At 52.7% G+C, this 26,981-nt stretch overlaps 3 protein-coding genes across 5 annotated transcripts; 1 reads left to right on the top strand and 2 right to left on the bottom strand.

Moving 5' to 3' along the window:
* Nucleotides 1–4,041: 4,041 nt before the first annotated feature.
* Nucleotides 4,042–8,167, top strand: ELOB (elongin B). The gene is made up of 4 exons (XM_052660690.1): nt 4,042–4,097; nt 4,261–4,395; nt 5,617–5,722; nt 8,008–8,167. The coding sequence occupies exons 1-4, from the start codon at nt 4,095–4,097 to the stop codon at nt 8,118–8,120; spliced, it is 357 nt and encodes a 118-aa protein (XP_052516650.1). The 5' UTR covers nt 4,042–4,094; the 3' UTR covers nt 8,121–8,167.
* Nucleotides 8,168–8,397: 230 nt separating this feature from the next.
* On the bottom strand, nt 8,398–9,910 carry LOC128067681 (serine/arginine repetitive matrix protein 2-like). 2 transcript variants are annotated; one of them, XM_052660669.1, is made up of 4 exons: nt 9,562–9,910; nt 9,298–9,411; nt 9,053–9,163; nt 8,398–8,961 (listed from the first exon to the last, which is right to left on the bottom strand). In XM_052660669.1, exons 1-4 carry the CDS (start codon nt 9,705–9,707, stop codon nt 8,952–8,954), a joined length of 381 nt encoding a protein of 126 aa, XP_052516629.1. In that variant the 5' UTR covers nt 9,708–9,910; the 3' UTR covers nt 8,398–8,951. The 2 variants fall into 2 exon arrangements, with proteins under 2 accessions (XP_052516629.1, XP_052516638.1); XM_052660678.1 differs by having other exon boundaries at nt 9,053–9,160.
* Nucleotides 9,911–10,623: 713 nt separating this feature from the next.
* Nucleotides 10,624–26,507, bottom strand: SRRM2 (serine/arginine repetitive matrix 2). 2 transcript variants are annotated; one of them, XM_052660649.1, is made up of 13 exons: nt 26,315–26,505; nt 22,940–23,211; nt 21,925–22,032; nt 21,570–21,734; nt 21,328–21,405; nt 20,854–20,916; nt 20,726–20,758; nt 20,459–20,509; nt 20,220–20,312; nt 19,370–19,559; nt 11,518–18,191; nt 11,182–11,276; nt 10,624–10,763 (listed from the first exon to the last, which is right to left on the bottom strand). In XM_052660649.1, the coding sequence occupies exons 2-12, from the start codon at nt 23,179–23,181 to the stop codon at nt 11,264–11,266; spliced, it is 7,710 nt and encodes a 2,569-aa protein (XP_052516609.1). In that variant the 5' UTR covers nt 23,182–23,211; nt 26,315–26,505; the 3' UTR covers nt 10,624–10,763; nt 11,182–11,263. The 2 variants fall into 2 exon arrangements, with proteins under 2 accessions (XP_052516609.1, XP_052516617.1); XM_052660657.1 differs by lacking the exons at nt 10,624–10,763; nt 11,182–11,276; nt 11,518–18,191 and adding an exon at nt 19,860–20,134 and having other exon boundaries at nt 19,435–19,559; nt 26,315–26,507.
* Nucleotides 26,508–26,981: the final 474 nt, after the last annotated feature.

Genomic DNA, 26,981 nt, shown 5'->3' with positions numbered 1-26,981 from the left:
CATCTGTGATCTGACCTGGTAACATCTGCCCCATTATGGCTGGTGGGAGAGTCAAAATGACTCAGTTCTGCCCAGCGAGCATGCGGGTTGTGCCAGGCATCGGTGGGCTCTCAACTGATCTCTGAATACTCGGGAGGTGTTCCCGTTTCATGAATGGGGAAACAGGCCCCGAGAGGCTAGGTTATGTGCCCCACGACCCACAGCAGACAAGAGGTGAAGCCAGATTTGAATCTGGGCCGTCAATTCAAATTCCACAGTGAGTTGTGTCACTTCCCTTATAGAAAATAGTTGTAAAATGCTGCAAATGAAAGACACACTAGTAACTAGCAGTGATTGACAATTACTATTTATTTTTAATATGTGTTTTGTTTATTTCGCTGTGCTGGGTCTTAGTTGCGGCGTGTGGGATCTAGTTCCCTAACCAGGGAATCAAACCCAGTGCGTGCGTGCTGAGTCACTTTAGTCATGTCCGACTCTTTGTGAACCCATGGACTGTAGTCCGCCAGGCTCCTCTGTCCTTGGGATTCTCCAGGCAAGAATACTGAAGTGGGTTGCCATTCCCTCCTCCAGTGCATCTTCCTGACCCAGGTATCAATCTCTTAAATCCCCTGCATTGGCAGGTGGTTCTTTACCACTGAGCCACCTGGGAAGCCCCCAGCTCCCTGCATGGGGAGCACACAGTCTTAGGCACTGGACCACCAGGGAAGTCCCTGACAATTGCTATTTATTAATAACATTTTAAGAAATGTAAATAGAGCAAAGGAGAAGGTCCACCAGCTGAGACCCTACACGCTTAGTTTAGAAGCCAGGGAGTGTCTCCATGGTGAGCTTTGAGTGGCTGAAGCAACAAGGCAGAAAGGACCCGGGAGGACTTCCTGTGCAGGGAAGCAAGAGCAGCTGGTCAGCTGCCTCACCTGCCATCTGGAGGAGGGTCTGCACTCAGCTACAGAGCTAGGGGCTGGGGGCTGAGCCTCTACACCTCCCTCAAGCCTCTCCTGACCCCATTCTCCCTGCAGGAGGTGTCATTGTACTCATTGACCCGAGGATGGAAGTTACCTCCTGCAACCGACCACCCACCACAGCACCGTAGGGTGCACAGAGATCCCAAGTGAGGGGAAGGGCTGCCTTGAGGCCTAGGGAGGGAGGAGACCCAGGAAGGAAAGAGGCTTCAGAGGACTCCTGAGGAGCCAGAGGTCAGAAGTCAAAAATTATAACTATGGCTATAGCTTAGGAAACATCTATATTTATTGAGTGCTAACTCTTGGTAATATTACCCAAAAGCTGGGTTTGCTTCTTGGTGGGTATTGAGCAAAAAGATACAACCAAGAAGTGAGGATTTATATTATTTGCAGCAAGTGAGGGAAGCACTTTGGGTATCTCTTCCAAAGCAGTATCTCCCTGGACAGCAGCATTGGGGGAGTTTTAAGCTAAGGGTACGTGCACATTCAGGAAGGGGGTTGCATTGAGGCCAGGCGCAGATCACAAAACGGCCCAGGCCAGAAATGGCTTCTCTTCTGCCGATAAAACCACACCAGGTTCTTTCTTCAGGGACACCCCGCCACAGTAAGGCTCCACAAACTTTACAAACAGCTATTCTGCCGCTTCAGAGAGGTGGACACTGGGCTTTGGTGAGGTTAACTGCCCAAGGCTGCACACTCAGTGCCAGAGCAAGGATTTGAATTTCAGCGGGTCTGAGCCCAGAGCCTGCATGGCTAGCCACCAACCTGATTCAGGGCCAAAGCAGCAGCATCTTCAGATTCCACCCACTCTAAAGAATTATCCATTTGTGGCCTCAGTAACTGCTGAGCAGTTCAGCATCCAGGATCATCACTGGCTCATTTCTCATTGGGTGCCACAGCATGCCTCTCTGGCACACGCCAGCAATGACCCAGATGAGATTCTCCTTCTCCCTGAGAGAGGTCGTGAGAAAAGCCTCCTTTGGGGGCGACACAGGAGAGTGTCCAAGGAGGAAGCCCTAGGCTGTTAGTAGGGATGAGGGGTGGCCAGACAGGGAAACCAAGTCCACATGCCCTTCCGGAGCCAGAGTGGACCTGGGCAGAAGAATAGGTAGGTGCCCAGGGCACCTTCTGCCTGGGAAGACTGAACACCAACTTTGGCCATGCATGGTGCTTCTAACAAGTTAGGCTGTTCAATGGCCTAGTTAGTTATCGAATGGAAGTCCTACTGCTTGCCACTCACAAAATCAATTACATACTCACAAATGTTGGTGGCAAAAGAAAAGTACTTTTAATCAGAATGCTGGCAATCTGGGGAGATGGTGGACTCAACCTCCCCAAAAAACTTTTAAAGGGAAGAAATCTCAGTTAGTCCTTGAGATCAGGTGTCAGAATTGTCATGAAACTGTTTACCTCGGATTGGAACTTGAACCCATGTGCTGGGGTTCCAACTCAGCCAAAACGTTGCTTGGGACTTGAACTGACAAGATTGGGATTTGAACCCAGCCAAAACCAATAGTTTTCCAACTGAGATCACAGACCTGGTTTCAGGACCTAACAAACCTCATATCAGAAAGACTTCAGTGAGACACAAAGTGATAGCTAAGAAATGTATTTATTCAGAAAGAAACAACACTCCATAGCGAGCAGGCCATCGCAGAGGGTGAGTGTTGTGGTCTTGAAACACGATGTAGTTACCTTTTATGGGTTGGGTAATTTCATGTGCTAATGTGTTAGCCGTGTCTCTTTGCGACTCCATGGACTGTAGCCTGCCGGGCTAGTCTGTCCATGGGATTCTCCAGCAAGAATACTGGAGTGGGTTGCCATTTCCTACTCCAGGGACAGGCTAATGAGTGGGAGGATTATTCCAACTATTTGGTGGGGAGGGGTTGGAGATTGCCAGGGGTTGAGCCACTGCCCACTTTTTGGTCTTTGAGGGTCAAGCTGTCATGGTGGCTCACATTAGCTTGCTGCTGTGTTACAATTAGTTTATACTGAGAAGCAAGGTCTAGTCAACTTGACTTGTCTGCCATCTTGGACGCATTTGATTCTAATCGATTATGTTATGCCCCCTGGTTATGTCATTCTTTCAAAGGTTGTGCCCTGCCTGCTTCCCTCCTGTTTCACCCATGCAGTTAACTTCTTGTGCTCTTCCTCTAGAGGATACCTTGTTCATAGTTTGTTCAGATTACTTAATTAGAGGCTAGGGAAGCAGTCAGTCATCTGCTGAATTTTTCATTTCTCCTTTCTTGATCTGCAGAAAGAACTAATATGGCAAGATATTGTGCGATTAAAAATTTGAAAGGTGTGCTTAGCCCAGAGATGGGTAAAGTATGGTTTCAAGGAGGGGATGTGTGTGCTGGTTCAAAACTTGTTTACAATTAGCTTTGCTAAAGAGACAAGAAAAGGAGCTTCCTGCTGAGGGCAGTTTCCTGCAAAGAGCTGCTTTCACACTGCCTCATACCAACAACAGCTTCCAAGGGTCCTTATTGGACCCGCAAAACTGGTTTAAATAATCCTCACAACCTAGGCTAGGGCGGGGAAACAGTACAGTTTTCTGATACGGTGGCCGAAAGATCCAGAATTTAACACCTCCTCAAAATGGCCACCAGGGAGTCCCATAATCATGAGTCAGACTACCAGGTCTGACTGTGATGAATACAGGTCTATGGCAGCCCAGGTTTCTCTGTGATGTGATTGTCTTGACGCCGCGATGACCAAGACATATCATTCATACATTCTCCTTGGGGCGTGAGGCACCCTACACTTGCGAACTTCAGCCCCGTATTCCCTGCAAGAAAGATGGACCTGCGCCCAGGCCTCCGCGTGACTGCATCAACACGGGGACCTCGCCTTTGCCACAAACAAAATGGCTCCACCGCCCACAGTCCCTCCCGCGCTCGCTCCCCGCCCGACTCCCACCGCCTCCATCACTCCGCCAACCGGCCCCGCCCGGACCACGGCGCCAAGATGGCGGCCAGACGCTCGGTCGGAGCGCCCCCTTGGCGGATTACTTAAAATGGCGGCACGGGGCGGGGCCGTCGGGCGCGGGGCACGCTGGGGCCGGCGCGCGGGCTGCCGGGAACGGGGCGGAGCGCGGCCGCGCCGGCGCGTCGAGGGGGAGAGGCAGCCGCCGCGATGGTGAGCGGGTGCGGGGGGAGGGGCGCCGGGCCGGGGCCGGGGCCGGGGCCGGGGCCGGGGCCGGGGCCGGGGCCGGGGCCGGGGCCGGGGCCGGGGGCGGCGGGGGTGCGGGGCCGCGCGGGGGGGCCCCGGCTCCGCGCTCACGCTGGCCCGCCGCCCCCAGGACGTGTTCCTCATGATCCGGCGCCACAAGACCACCATCTTCACGGACGCCAAGGAGTCGAGCACCGTGTTCGAGCTGAAGCGCATCGTCGAGGGTATCCTCAAGCGGCCGCCGGATGAGCAGCGGCTGTACAAGGTGCGGTCCCGTAGGTTCCAGGCGCTCGGGGGCTGCAGGCGCCCGTGGGCGCACGGCGGCAGCGTCGTTGATGTAAACATCGGCGACCAGCCGCCGCGGGCCGGAACTCCCCCGCGTAGGGCCGTTGCTCGAACTCGGGGAGGTGAAGCCCCGATAGCGCTCGCTGCACCGGGGTTCTCCATCAGGAGGGCGTGAGCGGCTCGCGCCAGACCCTATGCTGAGCGCCGAGGGCCGGCGTCTCATCTCATTCCTACAGCGGTCCCCCTGCGCCGTTCCGGCTCCTGACTTCCTAGCTCGGCCATGAAGAAAACTGAGGCTCGGAGGTGGCCACTTGACCAACCCAAGGTCGTTGGCAGAGTTAGGATTCCAGCCGTGATGCTCTTAATCCTCTGAAAGCCTATCACTCGCCCCTCGGCCCAGACACTCCTTAATGTAAAGAAACGGAGGGTTTTGAGATGAGCCAGGTCCCACCACTTCTTCCCTCAACAACTGTTTATTACTCCCCAGCTTAATGGTGATGTTCTAAAAGCCCGCGCCCTACCCCCTTTCCCCTTACAAACCAATCGCAGTTATTCATCCAGGATCGCTTGGGGTTTGGCGTTTTGGGGCAATCCAGAGTGTCGTCCCCTCTTTGAAGTCTGGCAGCAAGAGGTCGCTCACCTAAGTGCATTGATCTGCTTCTGCCTGGAAACTGATCTTTTGCTCCACTCCCTTTGTCTATAAAGGCTTTTTACCCTTATCTACTGGGATTTCTGTGATAAGGACCCTTCCTGCTGCCTGAGTTCCTTCCACTGTGTAGCCTTTGCTCACTGAAGCCTCTTGGCTGCCCTATGAGTTAGGAATTCCAATAAGTTCTATTTTACAGATAAGAAAACTTCGCATCAAAAAGAAGAAACTGTTTGTCCAAGGTGGTAGAGCTGGGGTGCAACCAGAGCTACCTGTGGCCAGATTGGTTAACTGGCACTTCGAATCGCGTTCACCTAGAGTTAATGGGTGGGGTGGGGAGCAGGGGAGATTCCAGAGCCCTATCCTGGAAGATTCTGATATGGAAAGTCTTGGCTGTAGCCCTGGAAACTTACATACTCTGGGGTGGTTCTGGGCCCTACTTGGGGCTGTGTCTCTTCCCTCTTCTGACTTTCAATGTAGGTCTTGACCAGAGAAGTCTTTGTGACTTGCCTCTCCTGGGGCCTCTCCTGAGACCCTGCCATCCTCTATCCTCAGGACGACCAGCTTCTGGACGACGGCAAGACATTGGGCGAGTGTGGCTTCACCAGCCAGACAGCACGGCCTCAGGCCCCCGCCACTGTGGGGCTAGCCTTCAGGGCAGGTGAGAGGGGCAGTGACAGGGTGGAAATGGCCAGTGAAAGGGGTGTTCAGGGAGCCTGCAGTTGTTCCTCCAAGCCTCTTAAACCCTGTCTCCCCGTACACCATCCAAGCAATGGATAGTGTGAAGCAATGTGAAGGATGTAAGATGCTTGTGGAAACTGAAGCCCATTTTTTTGAAGATTCAAAGATCCTTAGTCACAGTACTGGCTTACATTTACAGAGGACTAAGGGCCTGGCCCTGCAGTCTGCATCTTATTTCCATTGTCCAGTCCTGTCCTCTGGCTAGCCCTGAGGGGCAAGCACTGCCATTCCCGTTTGTGAGCTTTGGATGTCCAGTCTTGCTGGCAGTCACGTGGGGACCCCCCAGTCCAGATGCAGGCTGCCGGGACCTTGTTTGAGCTGGGTGCCATGCCGCCTGCTGTCTCCATGGTGCATCTCTGTACTGGGCAGACTTTTATTAGGATCATTTTAAGGATGAGTGAGCTGAGCCTGCAGAGGTTAGAATGGATTCTGCCCTTTCTTGCCCTCAGCCGGTACTCTCCTCAACCACCTGCCACCCTGACCAAGGCTTAGATACCTGAGTGGTGGGGGTGGTTTATGTTGCTCCAGTGTATCTCTTTTTCTCAAGAAAAAGATTTAAATTTTATCCTTAGTCTCTGAAAATTTGAACAGAGGTTATAGGGTCTTTTCACAGCTGTGGACTCGGGGGCTGGTGAATTTGGATGAAGTTACAAGTTTATTTTTGTAGCTTGTAAGAAATCTTAGCTAGGGCTCAGGAGGGAGCATATAGCCTCAGTTAACTTTAGCCTCACAAATATCCTGTTCTGAGGACAAAGCAAGTGAAGAAGCCTCAGCAGCTGTGTCCTTGGACAGCTACATCATGCCCCGTGCCTCCCAGACTGGTGTGGTCTCCAAAAAGGAGTATGATGCCGGGACCAGCCTCCCAGTGAGGGGGTGAGCCCTCGTGCACCCAGGCCCCACGAGTGCTCAGGAAAAGGCAGTTCTAGGGGCCTTTATGTGGGTTCCCTTGAGTCTCAGTGATGGGCAGGCAGATGCGGTGCTCTCTAAAGGTGTTCTCTGAGGCAGGTAGGGGAGGGCTGAAAGTACATATGTTCTTCCTAAGCTAGGCCAGGCTGCAAGTATCTGCGTGTATCCAAGAGAAAGTATCTGTTCCTCTGATTTGAACAAAGGCACTCTACGGACTGGCAGCACCTCAGCCATCTTGCAGGTGAACACTGTCAGAGCAGTGAGGTGATTGGTTTTCCCCATGACCCCCAGTTGTGACATACGTTGTGGTGACTGCACCTTGGGTGGCAGCACCTCAGGTATGGAATAGCCATTTTGATGAGGGCTGTGCTGTGGACTGAAGACAGGCTGCTTCTACTCACAAAAGTGCACTTCTGGGCTGGCAGGGGGTGGTGGTGTTTCCTTGTGTAGAGAGAGGTCTCCCCACCCCACCAAAGTGGCTGCTTAGGTAGGAAGGTGTGATAAGTGTCAGGTGTTAAATGGCACCTTTCAGACCATTTCCAAAGAATGGGGAGAGGTGGTAAGAGACTCAGATTTGTGTCTTGGAAGATGAATTGGTTATTAGGCTGGGCCAGGTGTCTTTAGCACTGCTGACGTTGGGGCTGGATGATTCTGGGGGAGGTTGTCTTCTGCACCGCAGCATGTTTAGCATCTCCAGCTCCTGGTAGGTTGTCTCTCCACTAGAGGCCAGTTTCAGCCGAGTAGGGAGCCCAATTGGTTGAGATCCTGAGCCAGGTGGAGAGGTTTTTCATGCAGAAGAAAAAGTGCAGTTCATTTGCTGTGCTGAGGTCACAGCAAGAACAAGACAGGGAAAGCTTCCTGAGACCCGCTGCTTCTAGTAGAGCAGTGGTCATGAGAAACAGGGCATTCCCAATTGGTGGTTATGTGTCCTGGGCGCTGGGAACATAGAAGGACTGTATAGGGTGCCTGGGGAAGGTTTCTCTGAAGAGGGAAGAGGTGGTATCTGAATGCCCTTGAGTGCCTGGAGGCAGCAGCCATTCTAAGTGGCAGAGGGCAAGGCAAGAAAAAGTTTGATGTGGGAACATGGGGAGCATAGGAAACATGAGGACCAATATAATGTCATGATGCGAAGCAGGGAGAAGTGTGAAGGGAATGGAGGAGATTGTAGGTGGATGCAGATAAGCCCGGAGGCTCATTCAGGGAGATAGAGTAAGGACGAGGGCCCCCCGCATGGCCAGGCTGGCGGAGGGCAGCGGAGGCCACCCCAACTCCAGCGAGGCCCCCTTTCCTCTCCCCTAGATGAGGCATTCGAGGCCCTGCGCATCGAGCCCTTCTCCAGCCCACCTGAGCTGCCGGACGTGATGAAGCCACAGGACTCAGGAAGCAGCGCCAACGAACAGGCTGTGCAGTGAGAGGCCTCCCCAAACTGTCCCCCCTTAATAAAAGATTTGGGCATCCACCTGGTTGCTGCCTCTTTCTGCACACCCTCTCCTGTGTCAGGCGTGCCCCTTCCTGGTGTGTGGCCCCCCCTCAGCCTCTTCCAGCCCAGCCTTCTCAGCCTGGGGACAGAAAGGTCTTCCGCTTTGTTTCTTCAGGGTAGCACCCCCCTTGGGGGCAGGGGACACAGCCAGAAAGCAAAGGCAGCTCCTCTCCTAGCCCTCCCACTCCCAATAAAGTTTGTAGACCCAATTCCTGCATTTCTCATTTTTATTTGACAGAAAAAGTTGCTCTTGCTGTACAGATTTTAAAAAACCAAAATGCCTTTAAGAAACGTGAAGAAAAGTTGGGGGGAGGGGCCACAACCTCACTGGGAGGCCAAGAGGAGCCAACTGATTTCAACTCCCCTTCCTTCTGGGTGTAACTCACACAGGTCTGCTAGTTCCAAACCATCATCCCCCCAGGAACTCGGGGTTCAAGGGGGGCAGTGCCTCCGAAGTCCTTTCTGAGTCAAAACCTGGGAGTCCCAAACCGTATCCTCCCCTCCCACAAATCCCATTCTCATTCCCAACCCACCCCAAACCCCCCAAAACATGTGAACCAGGAAAAACTCACAGAGATTAACATTTCACAGAACAAAGAAAAAAAGGAGGGAGGGAAATAAGGGAGCCCTCCCCAACGGGATGCTGCCAGGGTTGTGGGGGAGGGCAGACAAGGACCCCTTTCCCCCAGCTCTGTTGGGAAAAAAGGAGGGCATGCCCCGCAGCTCCAGAACTTGGGGCAGGATGGAATTCCCCTGAAAGGATTCACGGAGACCTGAAACAGAGGAGAGTCATCAACGCAGAGGCCCAGGCAGCCCCACGGGACTCAACATTGGGCCCAGCCCCGGAGTGTGACAAGGACTCACCTTGAGGAGCGGTGCCGCACAGGGCGGGGGCTGGGCGTCTCCTTCCTGCGCTTGTGACCCGGGGAGCGGCTGTCCCCACGCTGGCTTCTCCGGGAACCCCGCTCGCTGCTGCTGCAATGGAGAACCGTCATGAGACCACACACAGCACATCACCAACACCTGGTACCCTGGAACCTGAAAACTTCATTCTGCAGAAATCAGCTGCTAGAGCGGGCTATCGCAGGAGAGCACAGTGGCAACTGTACCTCTGCTGGTCCCGCGGCGAGGGCTGGGGTGAGGGGCGGCGGCGCTCAGCGGGCGAGTAGCTGAGGGACCGGGAATCCCGGAGGGAGTCTATTGGCTTCCGGGGGCTGCGGGACCTGGGGATCAGAGCAGGTCGCCATAGTGCCACACTCTTCCAAACTCAGCAGCCAACACTCAGGACCACCTCCACCCCACCCCAGGTCCTGACCGCCAAACCTCATACCACACAGGGCCAACCTCAGACCCACCTTCATCCGCTCACTCACCCATCCGCCCGCACACCATCCACCGAGTCCCCCAACAGGCGGGGCACGGGGTGCAGCGGGGGATGCAAAGATAAAGACAGTCCCTGCCCTTGGAGGGACTCAGTCTGATGGTCAAGGGAGGCCAAGGGAGGCTCGCTGTGCCCCATGTGTGGGAAGCAGCCCCACAGTTGTACACAGGATGTACACGGGGTCTGGGGACCCAGGGGAGGGAAGACAAGGGCAGGGCAGGGAAGGGGCAGGGCAGTCTTCTCGAAGGTGCTGTTTGAGCGGAGTCTTGCAGAACGAGGAGTTCACCAGGCGGACAAGGGAATTCCAGGCAGGAGGAACAGCATGTCCAAAGGCATGGGGTTCTCCTTAGACTGCAAGGCGCTGTTGAGTGTGGCTGGAGCACAGGGCATGTGTGGGGGCGGGCAGGAGAGGAGAACACAGGGCAGGCAAGGCCAGTTGGTGAAGAGCCTCACACGCCATTCCCGCAGAGGTGGGGCTTTTTCCTGCAGGCCACAGGGCGTCCCGGAAGGATTTGTGGAGTGAAGGGAGTAACCAGATGTGCGGTTTTAGAAAGATCCCTCTGGCTACGTGTGGAAGAGAATGGCGTGGAGGCAGGGAGACAGGGAAGAGGCTGTGGACAGAGTCGGGAGAAGATGACGGTGGCCAGACCAGAGCCCTGGTAACAGTAACAGGCTGACTTAAAAGCTAGAATCCCTCGGACCTGGGACCAGGCTGTATGTCACGGGCAGGGAGAGGAAGGAACCTAGGACTCCCCAGTTCTGGCTCACGCACCCGCTTGGATGGCGCAGCCCTCCGCCAGCACAGGGCACAAGAGGAGCAGGCAGGGAGAGGAGAGCCCAACTCCTCCTGTACGAGCAGACACACCCAGGGTCACACCCCACCCTTGTGTCCAGCAAGGCAGCACTCACCTCCGCTCACCAGGGGGTGGCTTCTTGGGGCTTGCAGGTTTGGGCAAGGCCTGAGGGCCAGGCTTAGCAGGGGAGGGGGAGGAAGAAGTAGAGGAGGAGGAGGAGGAGGAGGAGGAGGAGGAGGAAGAGGAGGAGGAGGAAGAGGAGGAGGAGGAGGAGGAGGAAGAGGAGGAGGAGGAGCTGGAACTGGAGCTGCTAGAACGCCTCTTCCGCTTGGCTGGGGCTGGCTCCTGAGGACGGCCCTCTCGAACAGCCTCCTTGGGGGCTGGGGCAGGGCTGGGGACCCTGTGGGAGAATAAAGTGTCACGTGGAGACGAGCTGCCCCAGCCCCAACCCTACCTTCCTTGGCCTGGAGGAACGGCAGTGGGGGAGGGGTGCTGAGGAAGGCCCTGGGAGCTCTCCGAGCTGAGAGCTGAGCCTGAGCTGGGAGCCTGTGAGCGCATTCTCTGGAGAGCGTGGCCCCAGCCGACCCAACCTCTGCTAACACAAGCAACAGGCTGGGGCCCGCAGCAAAAGGGATCAAGGTTAAACCTCAAGAATGTCCCTGAAGGAGGAATAAGGCCCCTGGGCTCAGGTGTGGAAGCCGAGCTGGGTGGTCTCCGTCCACGGAGAGGAGAGCCGCAGCTTGGGGAGGCCACTGTGTGTGCGGGTTGGCTGGGGGAGGGGCCGTCCTGCCTGGAGGCAGGGAGAGGGATAGGATGACCTCTGAAGATCCTTCCAGCCCAGGGAGTTCCTCTTGAGGTCTAACTGCCATCCCTCCTGCTGTAAAATTAAGTCCATTTCCTCTAGTTCTGTCCTCTGTAGAGACGGAAAACTTATCATTATCCTCTAGAGAATTAACCTTCGGAGACTTTTACCTGTCCCATCCCTCCCCCCGTTAACCCCCACCCCAGCATTCTCTTCTACCCCCAACTTAAGGGTCAGGGTCCCATAACTCCTCTCAAAGAGCAAAGAACCTCTGGATAGGGATTCTCCCTCCCCACTCCCACCAACCATCCCTGAAGCCTTCCCCGTACAAGAGTTCTACAAGTTCCCTCACCTCTTCAGTGCTACCTCAGGTTGCGCAGGAAGGCTAGAGCCCTCCGAGTCACTAGAGCTGGAGCCAGAGGAGGAGGAGGACGAGGATGAGGACGACGACGAGGAGGACGAGGAGCTGGAGGACGAGGAGGATGAGGAACTCCGCCGCTCCTTGGCTGGCTGCAGGGCAGCCAGTGTGGAAGGCTGCTGGGCCCCCGCACAGGCGGGTGGTTCCCCGCCCTCTGAGTGGGACACCCCGGGGACAGGGCCAGAGAGCATGCCATTGTGGTCACAAGCAGAGGACGTGGTCTTTGCCACCGTCCCGGAGGAAAGGGACTGAGACCCTGCTACAGGGGCGGTCTGGGCAAGCAAAGATCGAGATTGGTCAGAAAAAGCAGATGGCCCAGGGGACCTAGGCCGATCCTGAGCTGGAGGAAGAGCAGACTGTGAAGGAGCCTGGACCATTCTAGAAGCAGGAGAGGGAGCCCGCTCAGAGGTCACTCTAGATTGGCTTGGGGCAGATGGCGGGGTTCTGGAGCCTGGGCCCCCTGGTGGGGTTCTGGACCTGGCTCGGTCAAGGAGTGGTGGTGAGGTTCTCCCACTAACACGCTCATAAGCAGAGAGGGGCACCCTGGGGCTGGTGAGGTTTGCACCAGACAAGGCTGGAGTCATTCTAGCACTAGTGAGGTTTGCAGGGGCCAAGGCTGGAGGGGTTCTTGAGCTGGCGATATTCACAGGTGCTGTGGCATGTGCAGACCTAGGACCCACCAGGTTTGCAGGGGCTGGAGCCTGGGGTGCTCTGGAACTGGACGGATAGTTTGCAGCAGTCGGAGCTGTGCCAGAACCCGTGAGACTCAGAGCTGCCAAAGCAGCGGGGGTTCTGGCTCCTGCTAGGTTCACAGCTGGGGCTGTGGGAGTACGAGGGTCAGCGAGGTTCACAGCCGAAGGTGCCACCGCTGTTCTGGGGCTGGCCAAGTTCATGGCTGCTGCAGCAGCTGGTGTTCTGGAGTCAGCCAGGTTGACTGCTGAGGGGAGGGCAGGTGTCCTGGCGCTGGCCAGGTTCATGGCTGCTGCAGAGGCTGCAGGGATTCTGCTGGCAAGACTGGCCGCAGGGGCCGTTCGGAGACTCATGAGAGGCACTGGAGCTGGAACCTGGGACATTCTCGCAGCAAGGCCAGCTGCAGACATGGACGGAGGAGGCCGAGCGGTGCCAAGGCTGATGGCCGTCAGAGCAAGTGCAATTCTTGACTGAGCATGGTTTTCAGGTACAGATGCTCTTGGGTGATCAGGAATTCGGGGACCTGGACCATCCATCATGGAACCGCCAGCTTGCTGCAGGACAGACATGGGTGTTCTGGAGCTGCCGAGGGGCTCAAGTACTCCAGGTGACCTACAGCGGTCAAGAGGAGTTGGTGACATGCTAGGACGGCTGAAGCAGCCCATTCTGGAGCTATTGAGAGCTACAGGAGGTGTCCGAGAACCAGAATGGTTTCTTGTTGCTGGAGGAGTAGCAGAACGTGATCGATCGGAACTGCTTCCAGAGGCAGAACGTCTGCGGATGGCCGGAGGAGATCTTGTTAAGGACCGTTTGCCCCGAGTTGTTCGCGGAGTACGGGATCGGGAACGGCGGCGAATAGCAAGTGGCGAGCGACTTCGAGAGCGCTTGCGTGGCAGCAATGGGGTTCGAGACCTGGAGCGGCGCCGAATAGCTGGAGGAGTTCGGGACCTAGATCGGCGGCGTGTCACTGGAGAGGTTCGAGAGCGAGACCTCCTTCGAGTTACTGGAGAAGTGCGAGATCGTGATCTCCTTCGGGTGACTGGGGATGTTCTGGATCTCGATCTTCTGCGAGGGATAGGGGAGGTTCGGCTTCGAGATCGCCTTCTGGTTACTGGTGGAGTCCTAGATCTGGACCTTCTTCGAGTCACTGGTGGCGTTCTAGAACGAGAACGCCGGCGGGTCGGTGTCCTGGACCTTGAACGTCGGCGGGTTACTGGTGGTGTTCTGGACCTAGATCGCCTTCGACTCACAGGCGAAGCTCTTGATCGGGATCTTCGTCTAGTCACTGATGTCCGAGACCTGGATCGTCTCCGACTGACTGGTGAGGTTCGAGACCTGGACCTCCGTCGGCTAACCAGGGGTGTTCTGGACCTGGATCGCCGGTGGGTAGCTGGAGAAGCCCGAGACCTGGAGCGTTTCCACGGTGCTGGTGATGTGCGTGAGCGGGAACGCTTCCGACTGGTTGGGGGCGTCCGAGAGCGACCTCTGCGACGTCGAGAGGAGGTTCTGGAACTCTCCTGCCGAGCAGGAGATCTTGAATGGTAACCAGAGCCTCCCCTCCGACGGCGAGTAACCCGAGACCTCGACCGGCTCCGCTGTCTTCTCCGAGAGGTTGACTGAGATGATCCAGACCTATCCCGACGTCGGGTGGCCCTGGTTTTCTCCCTCCTCGAGCGGGAACGGGACCTCTGGAGCCCACGAGGCTTTGGTGAAGGAGAACGGCCTCTCCTTGAAGTTGTCTTAGTGCGTGGAGAAGATGCTGAACGCCGCCGGCGTGAGGATCTCGACTTTTCAGCCGGCTCTGGGGAAGATACTGAGGGACTTCTTCGGCGTCTTGGGGGAGTTCTAGAGCGGGTCTCTGGTGAAGATGACGCAGAACGGCTCCTACGGGAGAGCCGGGCCTTCCTAGTCAGCTCAGGAGATGACCGGGAGCTGCGACGGCGCGGCGGAGTATGAGACTTAGTCTTGGGCTCTGGTGATGACCGAGAGCTTCTTCTAGCAGTTCTGGATTTGGGAGGGTGTTCTGGAGAGGACTCGGAACTGCTGCTTCCTTCAGGAGAAGGGCCTCTGCCTTTGCTTGATGAACCTGATCTGCTTCGTCTTGGAAGGACTCGAGGGGCAGGAGCCTTGGGTTCAGGAGAGGAATCAGAACCACTCTGTGCCCTGGGTGCTGCTCTTGGCTTCTCTTTAACCTCAGGGGATGAGCCAGACCTACTACGCCGAGAAGGCCGGGATTTGCTGTCCACCTCCGGAGAAGATCCAGAGTGACTCCTCTGCCTGAGTGGCATTCGTGTATTAGCTTTAGAATCTGGAGAAGAGTCTGACTCACTTCTCTCCTGAGGGGATGCACTGGGTTTCCCATCGAGTTCCTGAGAAGATCCAGACCGACGTCTCTGCCCAAGAGGTGTCCTAGCCACAGTCTTCTGTTCAACTGATGACTCTGACCCACTTCTCTCTCTCTGGGGGGTAAGACACTTATTGTTGAGCTCCGGGGAAGATGGAGAACGACTCCTTGGCCTAGGGGTCTGAGGCAAAGCTTTTGGTTCTGGAGAGGAATCACATTCACTTCTCCCCCTGGATGGTGTTCTAGGTATATCTTTCATTCCGGGAGATGACCCAGATAGGCTGTGCCTGGAGGGAGTCCCAGATCCATCTCTAAGTCCTGGGGAAGACCCAGACCTGCTTCTCCTTGAGGGAGTTCTGGGTAAGCCATCTTTCAGTTCAGGAGAAGACGCAGAACTACTTCTTTCCCTTGAAGGTGTTCTGGGTATAGCATCAAGTACTGGTGAAGACACACTCTGGTTTGAAGACATTCCTGCTTTTTCCACCACATCTGGGGATAACTCAGAGCTGCTGTGTCTGGAGGACCTTGTTGATTGTTCTTTCACATCTAGAGATGGATCTGTCTCTAGCTGATTAGGAAAAGGTCCATTCAAATCTTTACCCTCAGGAGAAAATCCAGTATTCATTTCTGCAACAGGGCCTCCTGAGTTTCTAAATTCTAAAGGTGATCCAAAGCTATTCTCCCTGGGGGGAGAGTTTGACAGTTCTTTATGTTCTGGAGAAAAGTGTGGCCCGCTCCAAGCTGAGGCCATTGCAGGGACTTCTTCCGAAGAACCCTGCAACTGGCTTTGGTCAAGAGTCAAAGGTACAGCAGGCCTTTCTGTTTCTGGAGATGATTCAACATTACTTCCAGCAGCTTCTTTAAGTTCTGGAGACAAATGCGGCAGGACTTGGTTTGATGATTCTTCAGCTTTCTCTACTACCTCCATTAATTCTTCATCTTGGCTTGGCTTAACTAATGCAGAACTTTGGTCTTTTATATCTGGAGATGACCTAACACCACCTTTTTCCCTTGATGGAGTTCTAGGGGTATCTCTGAGTACTGGTGAGGACTCAGGCCTATTCTGCACTGGAGGAGGACTCAATTTGTCTCTTGGTCTTGGAGGTGATGCACTAACATCCTCTTGCAGGAATAAGCCAGTTTTTTCTTTTGATTCAGAAGGCTCTAATCTGCTCTGTCCCCGAAGAGATTTAGAGTCTATGGCAGGATATGAGAAAGAGTCGGACTGGGACTTGCTCTGTTCTGGAGATATTTCAGACTTCAGCCTAGGACTTGCTGACAATTCACCTCTTGTTGGAGATCTGGGTGCCAGCTCAGCGACTGGAGATGAGGGCCTAGAGCAGCTGCCCTTAGGAGGTGTTTGAGATTTGCTCTGCAGATAGGGAGATTCAGAATGACTTGGTCTCATTTCCGGGCTTGAAGTACCAGATCTGGAGTCTGGTGAAGTTGGAGATTGTCCTTTCTGTTGCAGAAATGAGGGTGGCGTGCTAGACTTGCCTCCTGGACAGAGGGAGAAGGATTCAGAGCAACTTTGTGCTAGTGAATCTTTAGACTTCTCTTGGGAACATGGGGACTTTGATCCAAGATTATGCCCTGGTGGAGTCTGGGGCTTTGCTTTGGGGCACGGCGAAGTAGACCCTGAGTGACTCTGTCTTGGTGGTGTCCCAGGTTTCACTTTGGTATCTGGAGAGGAAGATCTAGAACGACTGTGTCTTTGCAACAATCTAGATTCTGTCTTAGAGCATGGAGACACTGATCTGCTTTGCCTTGGAGGTGTTTTAGATGTCATCCTACTAGGACTTGGAGAAGAGAAGCCAGAATGGCTTTGGACTGGTGATGTTATTGCCTTCACTTTGGGTTGTGGAGATGACGACCCAGATCGGCTCCGTCTTGGAGGTGTGCCAGATTTCACCCTACAAGGAGAAGACCCAGAGCAGCTATGTCTTGAAGGGGTCCTAGACTTCACCTCAGGGTCAGGTGATGATTCAGAACGGCTCCGTCTCTGTGGCGTTGCAGACTCTTCATTTACCTGGGGACTTGTTACGGACCCTTGCCTTGGTGGTGTTCCAGACTTCGCTTTAGGTTGGGGAGATGAACTGGAATGACTTTGCCTTGATGGTGTTTTAGACTTCTGATTACCAGGTGGAGAAGAACCAGAGCGACTTCGTCTCAGTGGTGTTCTAGATTTAGCTTTGTGTTGGGATGATCCAGAACGACTGCGCCTTGGTGGTGTCTGAGACTTTTGTTTTGGGCACGGAGAGGACTCTGAAAGGCTTCGCCTCACAGACAAACGGGATTTTGCTTTGGACCTTGGTGAAGAGACAGACCTGCTCCGCCTAGAAGAAAGCCGCGATTTCTTCATTTCTGGACTTGAGTTGGACCTGCTCCTTCTCTGTGATGTGCGGGATTTGTTCTTCCGCTCTGATGATGAGCCAGACCTGCCCCTTCTTTGTGGCGTTCTAGAGTGAGATCTTCCCCGTCTAACTAGGCTTCTACTACGGGATCTTCCCCGTCTTGCTGGTGTCCTAGACTGAGATCTCCCTCTCCTGTTTGGGGTTCTAGAGCGTGACCGGCCACTTCGTCTAGTTGGTGTTCTAGAGCGTGACCGCCCACTTCGTCTTGCTGGTGTTCTAGAGCGTGAGCGCCCACGCCTGGCTGGGGTTCTGGAACGTGACCTGCCACTTCTCCTGGCTGGTGATCTACTACGAGACCTCCGTCGTACAGGTGATCGGGTCCTAGATCTGCGCCTTGCAGGTGTTCTAGACCTAGACCTGCCTCTCCGGGCGGGAGTTCTTGATCGTGACCTCCGCCTGGCAGGTGTCCTAGAGCGTGACCTCCGCCTGGCGGGTGTTCTAGACCGAGACCTGCCTCTCCGGGCAGGTGTTCTAGAACGAGATCTACCCCGAGTTGCAGGGGATCTAGAGTGTGACCTGCCTCGTCTTGCTGATCTAGACCTGCCTCTTCTCTGTGTATTTCTGCTCCTGGACCAGCCTGGTCGCTGAGGAGACCTAGAGCGGCCACGTCGCTGGGGGCTTCTAGATCGTCCCCACCTCTGTGCAGAACGTGACCTACGCCACTGAGGTGACCGGGACCGAGAATGACCTCTCTTGGTAGGGGTTCGAGACCGAGACCGCCCCCTCTTATTGGTGGTAGGACTACGGGACCTCCCCACCCTACGGGAAGGAGTATGAGAATGTGACTTAGCCCGTTTTGCTCGGCCATGAGAGCGACTCTTGGATGCAGGAGAAGAACTCTCTCGGCGGGACCCAGGAGCTGGTGCTGGTTTAGGGCTTTCAGGGGAAGAGCTGGCATGCCGAGAAACTTTGGTAGGTTGAGGGGATGGTGGGCAGCTCTCTGAAGAAGATTGGGGAGGTTTCTCAGGAGATTTAGGTGGTGAATGACCCTGGGCTGGAGAAGCCTCAGAAGGGGGGTTCACTGGCTCCTGACTTAAGGGGGTTGTTGCAAGGGGTTGTGGGGAGCCGCCATGTTGCTCAGCAAGGAGCAGAGTGGTAGCCGGTGGTTCTGGCCCTGTGTTGCTCCTTTCCGGAGAGGGACTAGGTCGAACTGCAGATTTCTAAGAGTGGAAAAGAGGGTAGGAGTAGGGATAATATAAGCACCAAAACTTCCTATCATCTGTAAGGTCTCAACACCCCTTCCAATGAAACACCTTTTCCTCACCACAGGCAGTCACACTCATTCAATAATCACACAGTACAAAATACAGTTAAAAACATATGAAAACAGAGTCTATAATAATCTCAAGTCTTCTAATCTAGAAAAAAACAATGCAATCTAATGTACTATTAGTTCACAACAACCACTGTAGCATCCTGAATGCAGAAAAGAGTATTTTTAAATGTAAAGATAAAGCAGTTTCCCAAAGTGACTGACTTCACCCTTAAAAAATAACCACATTAAAGGGGAAAAAAAAACTGTTTGAAAACATGGCATGTGAATAACAAAAACTAGGATAAAGTATAGGAAAACACAGAAAAAGAGACCAAGTTATAAAAACCTTAAAACATAAGCCAAGAGAAATATGAAGTAAATTATGTTTCTGAGGTGATCGAACTTGCAGTTTGGAAAATCAACTCTGGAGAACATGAAAAATAACAGGAGAGCTACAACTTTATCAAAGAGCAATTAAGAATATATTGTGATGATAGAAATAAGAAAACATGATTAGGGTCTGAATTAGAATAGCAAGTATAAACAGAGAAGGCAATGGCAACCCACTCCAGTGTTCGTGCCTGGAGAATCCCAGGGACGGCGGAGCCTGGTGGGCTGCCGCCTATGGGGTTGCACTGAGTCGAGAGCTCGACACAACTGAAGCGACTTAGCAGCAGCAAGTATAAAAGAAAAGGTATGGAGAAGATTTCCGAAAGTAGTTTTCAGACTGCAAGCAGCAACTCAGCAGACTGAGAAGTTTTAGTAAGCCACAACCAGCATTTAATGAAATAAATACTAGAGACACAGAATAGTAAATGGCTAGTAAGTGTAAAGAAAATTTTTTGTTCCGAGTTTTACCTTACATTTACAAACAGAACAGTAAGGTAAAACCTATTTATTAGTATCTAGTGAAGTTTGAAAATCACAATTCTAAATGATTTGCAGATGCAAAAAAGAACTTTATGAATACCAAGAGACAAATCAGAAACCAAAACTTGATCTTACTTTTTCCTTAACTTTGAACAGCTATCCTGAATCCACAGCCTTGCAACCCCAAGAACATCCATTAATTCAGGAACATACCTCCTTCTTGTCTTTGTCTTCACTGGGACTGCTAGGCTGCTTTGTAGAAGGCTCCGGACTAGGCTGCCCTATGCTGGTAGTACCTGGTTCCCTGGGAGGTACATCTCCCTCCCCTCGATGCCCCAAAGCAGGTGAAGGACTTCGTCCAGTCAAGGCAGTTGTATGGGTTTTAGCTGCAGCACTTCGAGACCTGAGAGAGGTAATTAAGGACGGGAAGAGAGAAAGAAAATCAGTTCAGGAGAGAACAGAAAACCCCCTCCCCAGCTCCCATCTACCTTTCCTGACTATAACCCTCCTCCAAAAAACGTTCTCTCACTCACAAGATTCAAATTACTCATACTGAAATTCAGGTCCAGTTCATTTTGCTCCTTCTCTTCTCAACATCAATCCCCCAAAAATATTCTCCCTCTACCCCTTCATATTTACCTCCCCCAAACCTCCCAGAACCCTCCACCCAGTCCATTCCCTACCCGCTTCATTCACAACTCACCTCTGAGCCCACCTCCTTCAGGAAGCCTTCCCCGATTAAGGAAGCCAGGGTAAGGATTCCTTCCTCCCCCAGACACCACGAACAAACCACCACCCCCCCTATTCTGGCAGTCCATATATATCAGAACAAAACAAAAAACAAAATAAATAAAATAAACAAAAACAAAAAACAAAAAAAAAGAGAAGGGGAAATGTATATGTCTGTCCATCCTGTTGCTTTAGCCTGTCAGCTCCTAGAGGGCAGGGACCGTGTCTTCCGAATGGTCTGTGCAGCGCCTAGCACACCGTGGGCGCTCAATAAATATTAAATTGATTAACCCACAAGTCCCTCTCCCTCCCTTCCTCCTGGACCACCCCTTACCGACTGCGGGAAGTATCTGAAGAAGAAGCAGAATCAGCAGAAGTTGAACGGTGGGCCCGTCGGCTCTTGGGGGCTGGAGTTGTACTTCGAGATCTGAAGAAAGACCAAGATCACAGCTCAGGGCACTGTCACAGGTCTACAAGATTCCCCTTATCCATCCCTCAACCTTCTACTGGACTGCCCTATTCCCAAGTGGCACTCATCTACTCATTAAGCAAATTTCCCTCTAATTTACTCACCGCTTCCGCTTCTTGTCCTTAGATTTACGTTTGCTCTTCGGAGTAGGAGACCTGGGAAATAAGGCAAGATTATTTAAAATAAAAATCATTTTTAAAGAAAAAGACCACCAAAAGTAGAAAGCGAAGAATTGTTATTCAGGAGAATCAACAGCAAGAAATCAAGGAACTGAGCTTTAAGGAGAAAAAAAAAGCAAACAAAGCCATCAGGTAGCAATGGCTCATCACTCCATGCGCCACTGTCCTCCCTATGCCACAAAGAGCGCTTACCTATGCTTCCTTTTCTTGGATTCAGATTCTGACCTGTGGATAAAAGATAAATGAATAAAACATAAACCATTATCTATGCTTGAACTCACTAAGCTTCTCCCATCACTTCATGTACTCCCACCTCATACCTGTGCTTCTTCTTCTTAGAACTCTTCTTCCTCTCTCGTCGAGGAGAGCTGCTCTCTGACCTGCTAAACATGGGTTCAGAAACAGGGTCATCAGCTTGCCTCCTTCCCTGGCCCACCCTACTTACGATCCATCCTCAGAAGGCTGCACAGAACAACTCCAACAGCACCTATGTGCCAGATCTACACCCAGAACTTTACTCTCTAAGCAGCATAAGTACCTATAACAACAAACCTCAAAAGAGAATACAGCACCAAAAGTCTCATCAGTCCTGCAGAGCTACACAATCAACCCTTCCCACTGAAGCAGCAAACATATTTTTTCTCTCAGCTGAGACCTGAATGGTAACTCCTCTTCCCTGACTTTCCTGACAACTCCCTCCTGCTTCCTAGAAATAAAAATTTTCTATTTCCAAAGAGAAAAAGCCTGACAGGTGCGGTCCTCTGGCTACTAAAATAACTTTCCAACTAACTTACCGTCCTCTATCTTTCTTCTTTTTCTTCTTCTTTTGCTTTGGTGTTGGTGAACGAGAACTGCTAGACTCCCGGACAAGGCTGAGTGAAAATGAAAAGAAGCAAAGATGGGTGCTAAGATGAATTTTCTGAGACATTTCAACTTCAGAACAAAATCTGAAGAATATGAAAAAAATAATCCACACACAAAAAACAGAGCAAAGCACTTAGAATTAGGAAGAAAAACTGACACTAGTCTCATGTACCTGTAAGGTTTGGGAGGCTCAGGAGCTGGTTGTTTAGCTTCCCGAGCACGACGCTGGGGATCAAAAGAGCTGCCATCCACATAGGAATCACTGATGCCAAAGGCAGCTCGGAGTCGCTCATTCTTCTTCTCATTCAATTCTGCCAACTGGTGAGTCTCAGTTACCCTAGAGGAGAAAAAGTCAAAGGTCTAAAGGAGGTAGACAACAAAATGCAGAGCCATATTCACACAATTGCAGGCATGGACCAAACAGCCATGAGAAAAGGCAGACAAGAGCAGGGAGAAAGTCCACAGTAAGGAGAGAAAACAGCAAAAGCAGAAGAGAGTCCAGAGAAAATGGAGAGGGAAACACTCACGCTGGCCTCTGCCCTGGGTTCTCCTCCTTCCCCCCAGGGTTCACATCCTTCTCCAGCAACATGAGTCGAAAGGTCGCCACTTTTTCCTGAATTTGCTGTTCCTCGTACCTGAAGAACAAAAGCCTTCAGGGTTAGAGCCTGACCAGACACTCTCCCCAGACCTGGGTTTACAATTCCCTCATTCCCAGCAGGACCCCTTCCCTTTCCATGCACACATTAAATGTTTCACTCACTGTCACCCAAAGGGCCCTCCTATCAAATTCTGCTCTTTTCCTGTAATCTTTCTTCCCTCCACTGACTACACCCTCTAGAACAGTGGATTTTAAACATGCTACACTCCAGGGCCAAAAGAGGAAAGTTAAGCAGGCAGAGTTCCAAGTGTTCCTCCCCAACTTCAATCAACATGAACAGGTCTTTCATTTCATGGGATTCCGAAGTAACATGCATTGTTAAAAAAAAAAAAAAAAAAACAGGGGGGACGCCACTGCTGAAGTTTGAAAACCACTGCTCTAAAAGGTTTTCTGCCTGAACATGCTCCTTTTCCACAAATTTCACTTCCCTACCCAACTCATGATCCCCTTTATCCAGGTGTTATTCCAATTTCCTGTCTTCCTTCTTTTGCTACTCTCCAAGGCCTCGACCCTCACATCCATTCACCTTCCTTTTCTCTACCAATGACGACAACATATCAGCTTACCAAGCTCTTGTGTCTTGCCTAGTCTGCTTCCCCACCTCTCCCTTAAAGCATGTTTTTCTCAAATGGCCCCTCTCTTTCCCCCTGTGCCTTCATCTAAATAATTCAGACTCCCTCAGGCTCCCTTTTATGTTCCAGACACAGGTTCCACTTTGAACTGCCCCTCAACTCCTTTCAATTTGCTAGCTTCTTTACCACCTCCCCTCCTACCACTCACTCCTCTCCAGGCCTCTTTCAACTTGCCCAACACTCACTACAGCCCACCTAACTCCCCAGCTCTGCACTCGCTGGGTATGTGGCTCTCCCCCAGACCTCCCTCACCCCTGCTCCTCCATCATCTCCTCCAGCTCGAGGCATCGCAGCTCCACGCGCCGCTTGCGCTCGTGGTCCAGGATGTCAGGATTAGGCCGCTTCACCAGGGCAGCCTCCAGGCGCCGCAGTTCCTCCTCTCCCTTGTAGTCAGGCCGCTCACCCCGGCGGCCCCGCACCAGGGACAGGTTGCGCTGGACGTAGCCGTTGGTGCCGCTGCCCCGGGGCGTCGGCAGCCCGATCCCGTTGTACATGGCCCCGTGCCCGGGGGGGCACCACCGCTCCTGAGGGGGAGCGGGGAGACACGGGTCAGGCCCCTGGCCCCAAACTAGCCACTCACCACCACCCAAATCCCTGCTCTTCTTCAACCCTACTTCAACAGGTCTCTCCACACTAAACCTCCTTTGGCTGCATAATCCTCCTGGTCTCCTAAACAAACCCTTCCTTCATCCTTCCCTCACTTTCTTTCTACCAAATCAAGACCAGCTCTTACAGTCTTTACCCTCAGTGTGCAAGAGCCACTTCTGTTTGTACCTAGCTTTTCCTTACCCACCCCCAAAGATCCCATTTCTCCCAAATTTCTCCACACTATCCCTTTATTCTCCTTTGAACCCAATATGCACAAGTGATATCTTTACCAACTACTCTGATTCCTTGGCAACTGACTGAGGCCTCCAAACAGGGCACAACAAACACCAACAAAAAATAAAAACAGAGAGAGAGAGAAAGAGATCTGTGGCACACAATGGCCTGCAGTCAAGTCTAGAGTCTTCCAAGAACTCACCTAGGCATTTCAGGCTAGCTACCCTGAACGTAGCCAGAAATTATGACTACAAATTAACTCAAGAACCCCTAGATATCCAAAAGGAGGCCTAACCTAAAAGGCCAGCACGCACTACAGAAACACATGAAGCCTGAATACATAATCCTCATATACATCATCTCTCAGGTAAGGGGCATATCAACTATCCTGACTGATATGTTATTTCTTCAATTTCCTTCCCAATAGGATTTCTCACATGGTTTGTGGCTCACCCAAGTCTCCCTAGCTCCTATGAACAGATTGCGTTTCCAATTCAAACTTTCTATGTATCAAAGCGGTCTCCTCTAGTCCAACTGTTCCCCATACCTTCTCTACATCCTTTCCCTACACTTAGTCACAAAAACCCCACTCTTTCTCCCTCACCTTCATTAAAGTCAAACTGCTGACTTTAACAGTCCCCTCATTACCTTACTTCCTAGTTTTTCTCATCCAGCCCCACATGACTCTGAAGAAACCCTCAAATGCTAGTTTTTTTCTGATTAGGTTTCTTGACTACACAGATTATTCCTTTCTCTTGCTCTATGTACTTTTTTTCCCTCCAACTCCTCCTGTCCAAGATAGTTTCACAAAGGAAATGTGTGAGTGAAAAGGACCCCAGGAAAAGAACCCAAGGAACAAAGTGGAGATATTAGTGAAGGCAGAAGAAAAAAAACACAGAACTGGATAAAAAGAAAAGTTCCATTTAAAATACTCTGGAAGAAACATACAAACACCTGGGAAAATGTACTAACCTCCCCCTTTACAGGTAGATGTTGAATGAAAAGAAGACAGCTCAACTCTAGAACAGTTTGGTACCCCTGCCCCCCCAACTCTAAGGCTGGGTCCCTACCCAATCCCAGTTGCAGACTCTAGAGATCTGAAAACAAAACAAAAAAATAACCATATTGGGGTAAAGGATGATGCTAAATCTAGGAAAGGCAAGTGGAACTGTGTGAAACGAAAAATTTCTTTATAGTACAAGAAATCTTCCAACCTTCACGTTTACTTTCTCAAAATTTCTCCTTACTCTTAAGCTAGATTTTCTCTGGTGCTCTATACCCTACCTAGTTTCTGCTTCCCTGGCAGAAAGCTTCTGACCTGCAATTAATTCTTCAGTTTAACCATTCACCCACACTTCCATACCACCTCACACAATAATCCTCCCACTCCCTGGAAAAGGATAACCAGCAGCTGCTAAGCAAAGGGTATTCAATCACAACAGACTACTTTTAGAAAATGACCCAGCAAAGAAAACAAACAAAAAACAGAAATACCATGGCATCCAAAACAATGCTCACCAAGGACAGATGGACAGGAGGAGTGTATCAATAATACATATACACAAATCACCAAAACCTAAATGGAGACACTTAAACTAGGATCCACGGACTACGGGCATGCAAAAGTCACCAAAGCTAAAGGCAGATGAAAAGCAAGCTGCAAAAGAAGATAAAAAGCAGTTTTTCCTGTTGGAGAATTACCACGTTAAACAAGACAAAAGGAGTCTTAAAATTCAGTATTATGACAGTCAAGGAAAGAAACGCAGGAAAAAGGGAGCCGAGTGTGCAGGAAAATGAAACTAATACGTAAGCACATCAAGTTCAGCACTGGGGCACCATAGTAGCTGACAAGGGACTACGGAACCCAGAAAGCTGAAGTACTAGCTCAGTAAGAGTGCCCAGATTCAACACACTCAAAAGGAAAGACAACACAACTTTAAAAATTTTTGACCCAAAAGATATCTTACATAAGCGTTTACGTGAAAACCAAGGTCTGGAAGAGTTTTGAGTCAAATTATAACAAAACCCTGCGCTTTCTCCTCAAGAAAGGGCTGGCAGCCGCCTTCCCAGCTTCAACACAACTTTGGAGATCATGAAAAGGTGCAAGAAAAGAGCACGTGGTCTGCCTTAACATACCTAGACTGAGTACTTAATTAAAAACAAACAAAAAAAAAAACGTTTTGAATGCTTCGCTTAATACTTCATGGCAGACAGTAACGAATCCAAACTGCCTAAATCTAGGAGACATCTAGTTCAAGACCTTTTTTGCACAGGCTGAGCCGCCAAGACCTATTTTCGGCCTTGAGGGATGGGGGAGGGGGCTGCGCGGCGCCCGGTAGTCTGGGAGGCTCAGGGCCAGACCCCAAGCCCTGGGGAGGGACCGACGGGCCGGACGCCGGCGAGGCGCGGGGCAAAGGAGCCGACAGCCGGCCCCCGCCGCCGCAGCCCCCTCCCCGCAAACAAGATGTCGGCAAGGACAGCTGCAACAGGGCCTTGTCGCCGCACGCGTCTGGGAGACGAGAAGCCCGAGTCGCGCGCTACCCACTCCTCGCCGAGAACGCGCGCGAGCCCAAGTGCACTCGGCGGCGCGCGTCGTTGCCACGGGGGAGGGGGAATAAAAGCCCGCGCGCGACAAGAACCGCGGGAGAGGGGGAGGGGAGGCAGGCGAGCAGGGACGTCCGCGCGAGCTAGGGGCGGCGAGCGCGCGTGCGCGCGGCGGCCTGGGCCGTTCTCCGCGCGCTTTGGCCTGGCGCCGGGGCCGCCGCCCCTCCCCCACCCGGCTCGCTCGCTCCCTCACCCTCTCACCCGCCGCCGCCTCCGCCCGCCGCCTCCGAGGGGGAGAGGTGCTGCCGCAGATCGAGCTCCTGAGTCCTTCGGGGCCTGGAGCAGCGGCCCTGCCTCGCCGGTCCGCCCGACTCAGCCGACACCGCCGCCTCCTCGCTTCCTCAGGGGCCGCAGCGGGCTCCGACTGCGCCACTCGCACCCCGCCTGGGCCGCGTTGCACGTCAGCACGACCAACTAAACGCGTCAGCACGCAACCGCGCGCGTCGCAAGGCCCGCCGGGAACCGTAGTACGCTCCGCGGCCTTGTGCGCAGGCGCCGAATCAGCACGGGATGTGTAGTTTCTTGAGTCCCGAAGGAGAGTCAACTCTGTTGTCGATGAACTACAATTCCCGTCAGGCAGTTGCGAGGAGGGTCTCGGGAGCGGCCCGGAGGAAGCAACGCATTCCAGGGGGTTTCCGACGGGGAGCAGGAGGACACAGGGCCTAGCGTCGCTAGCCCTCGATCGCTCCCGCCTTCGGCCCAGAGCATGCTGGGAGTTGTAGTTCTAGTATGGCGTGGAACCCGGAGGTAGCTTCGCTCTCCCCCGCCCCCACGAGGCCGCCATTTTGTCTCCCCATGTTAGGAGGCAATGGGCCCGAGGCCAATAACACCGCTTCCTCCAAGTGACCGCACGCCTCCCGGGGTGAGC

This window comes from Budorcas taxicolor, chromosome 2 (assembly GCF_023091745.1).
Source record: "Budorcas taxicolor isolate Tak-1 chromosome 2, Takin1.1, whole genome shotgun sequence".
Taxonomy (NCBI): domain Eukaryota; kingdom Metazoa; phylum Chordata; class Mammalia; order Artiodactyla; family Bovidae; genus Budorcas; species Budorcas taxicolor.
This window is presented reverse-complemented; position numbering and strand designations above follow the sequence as displayed.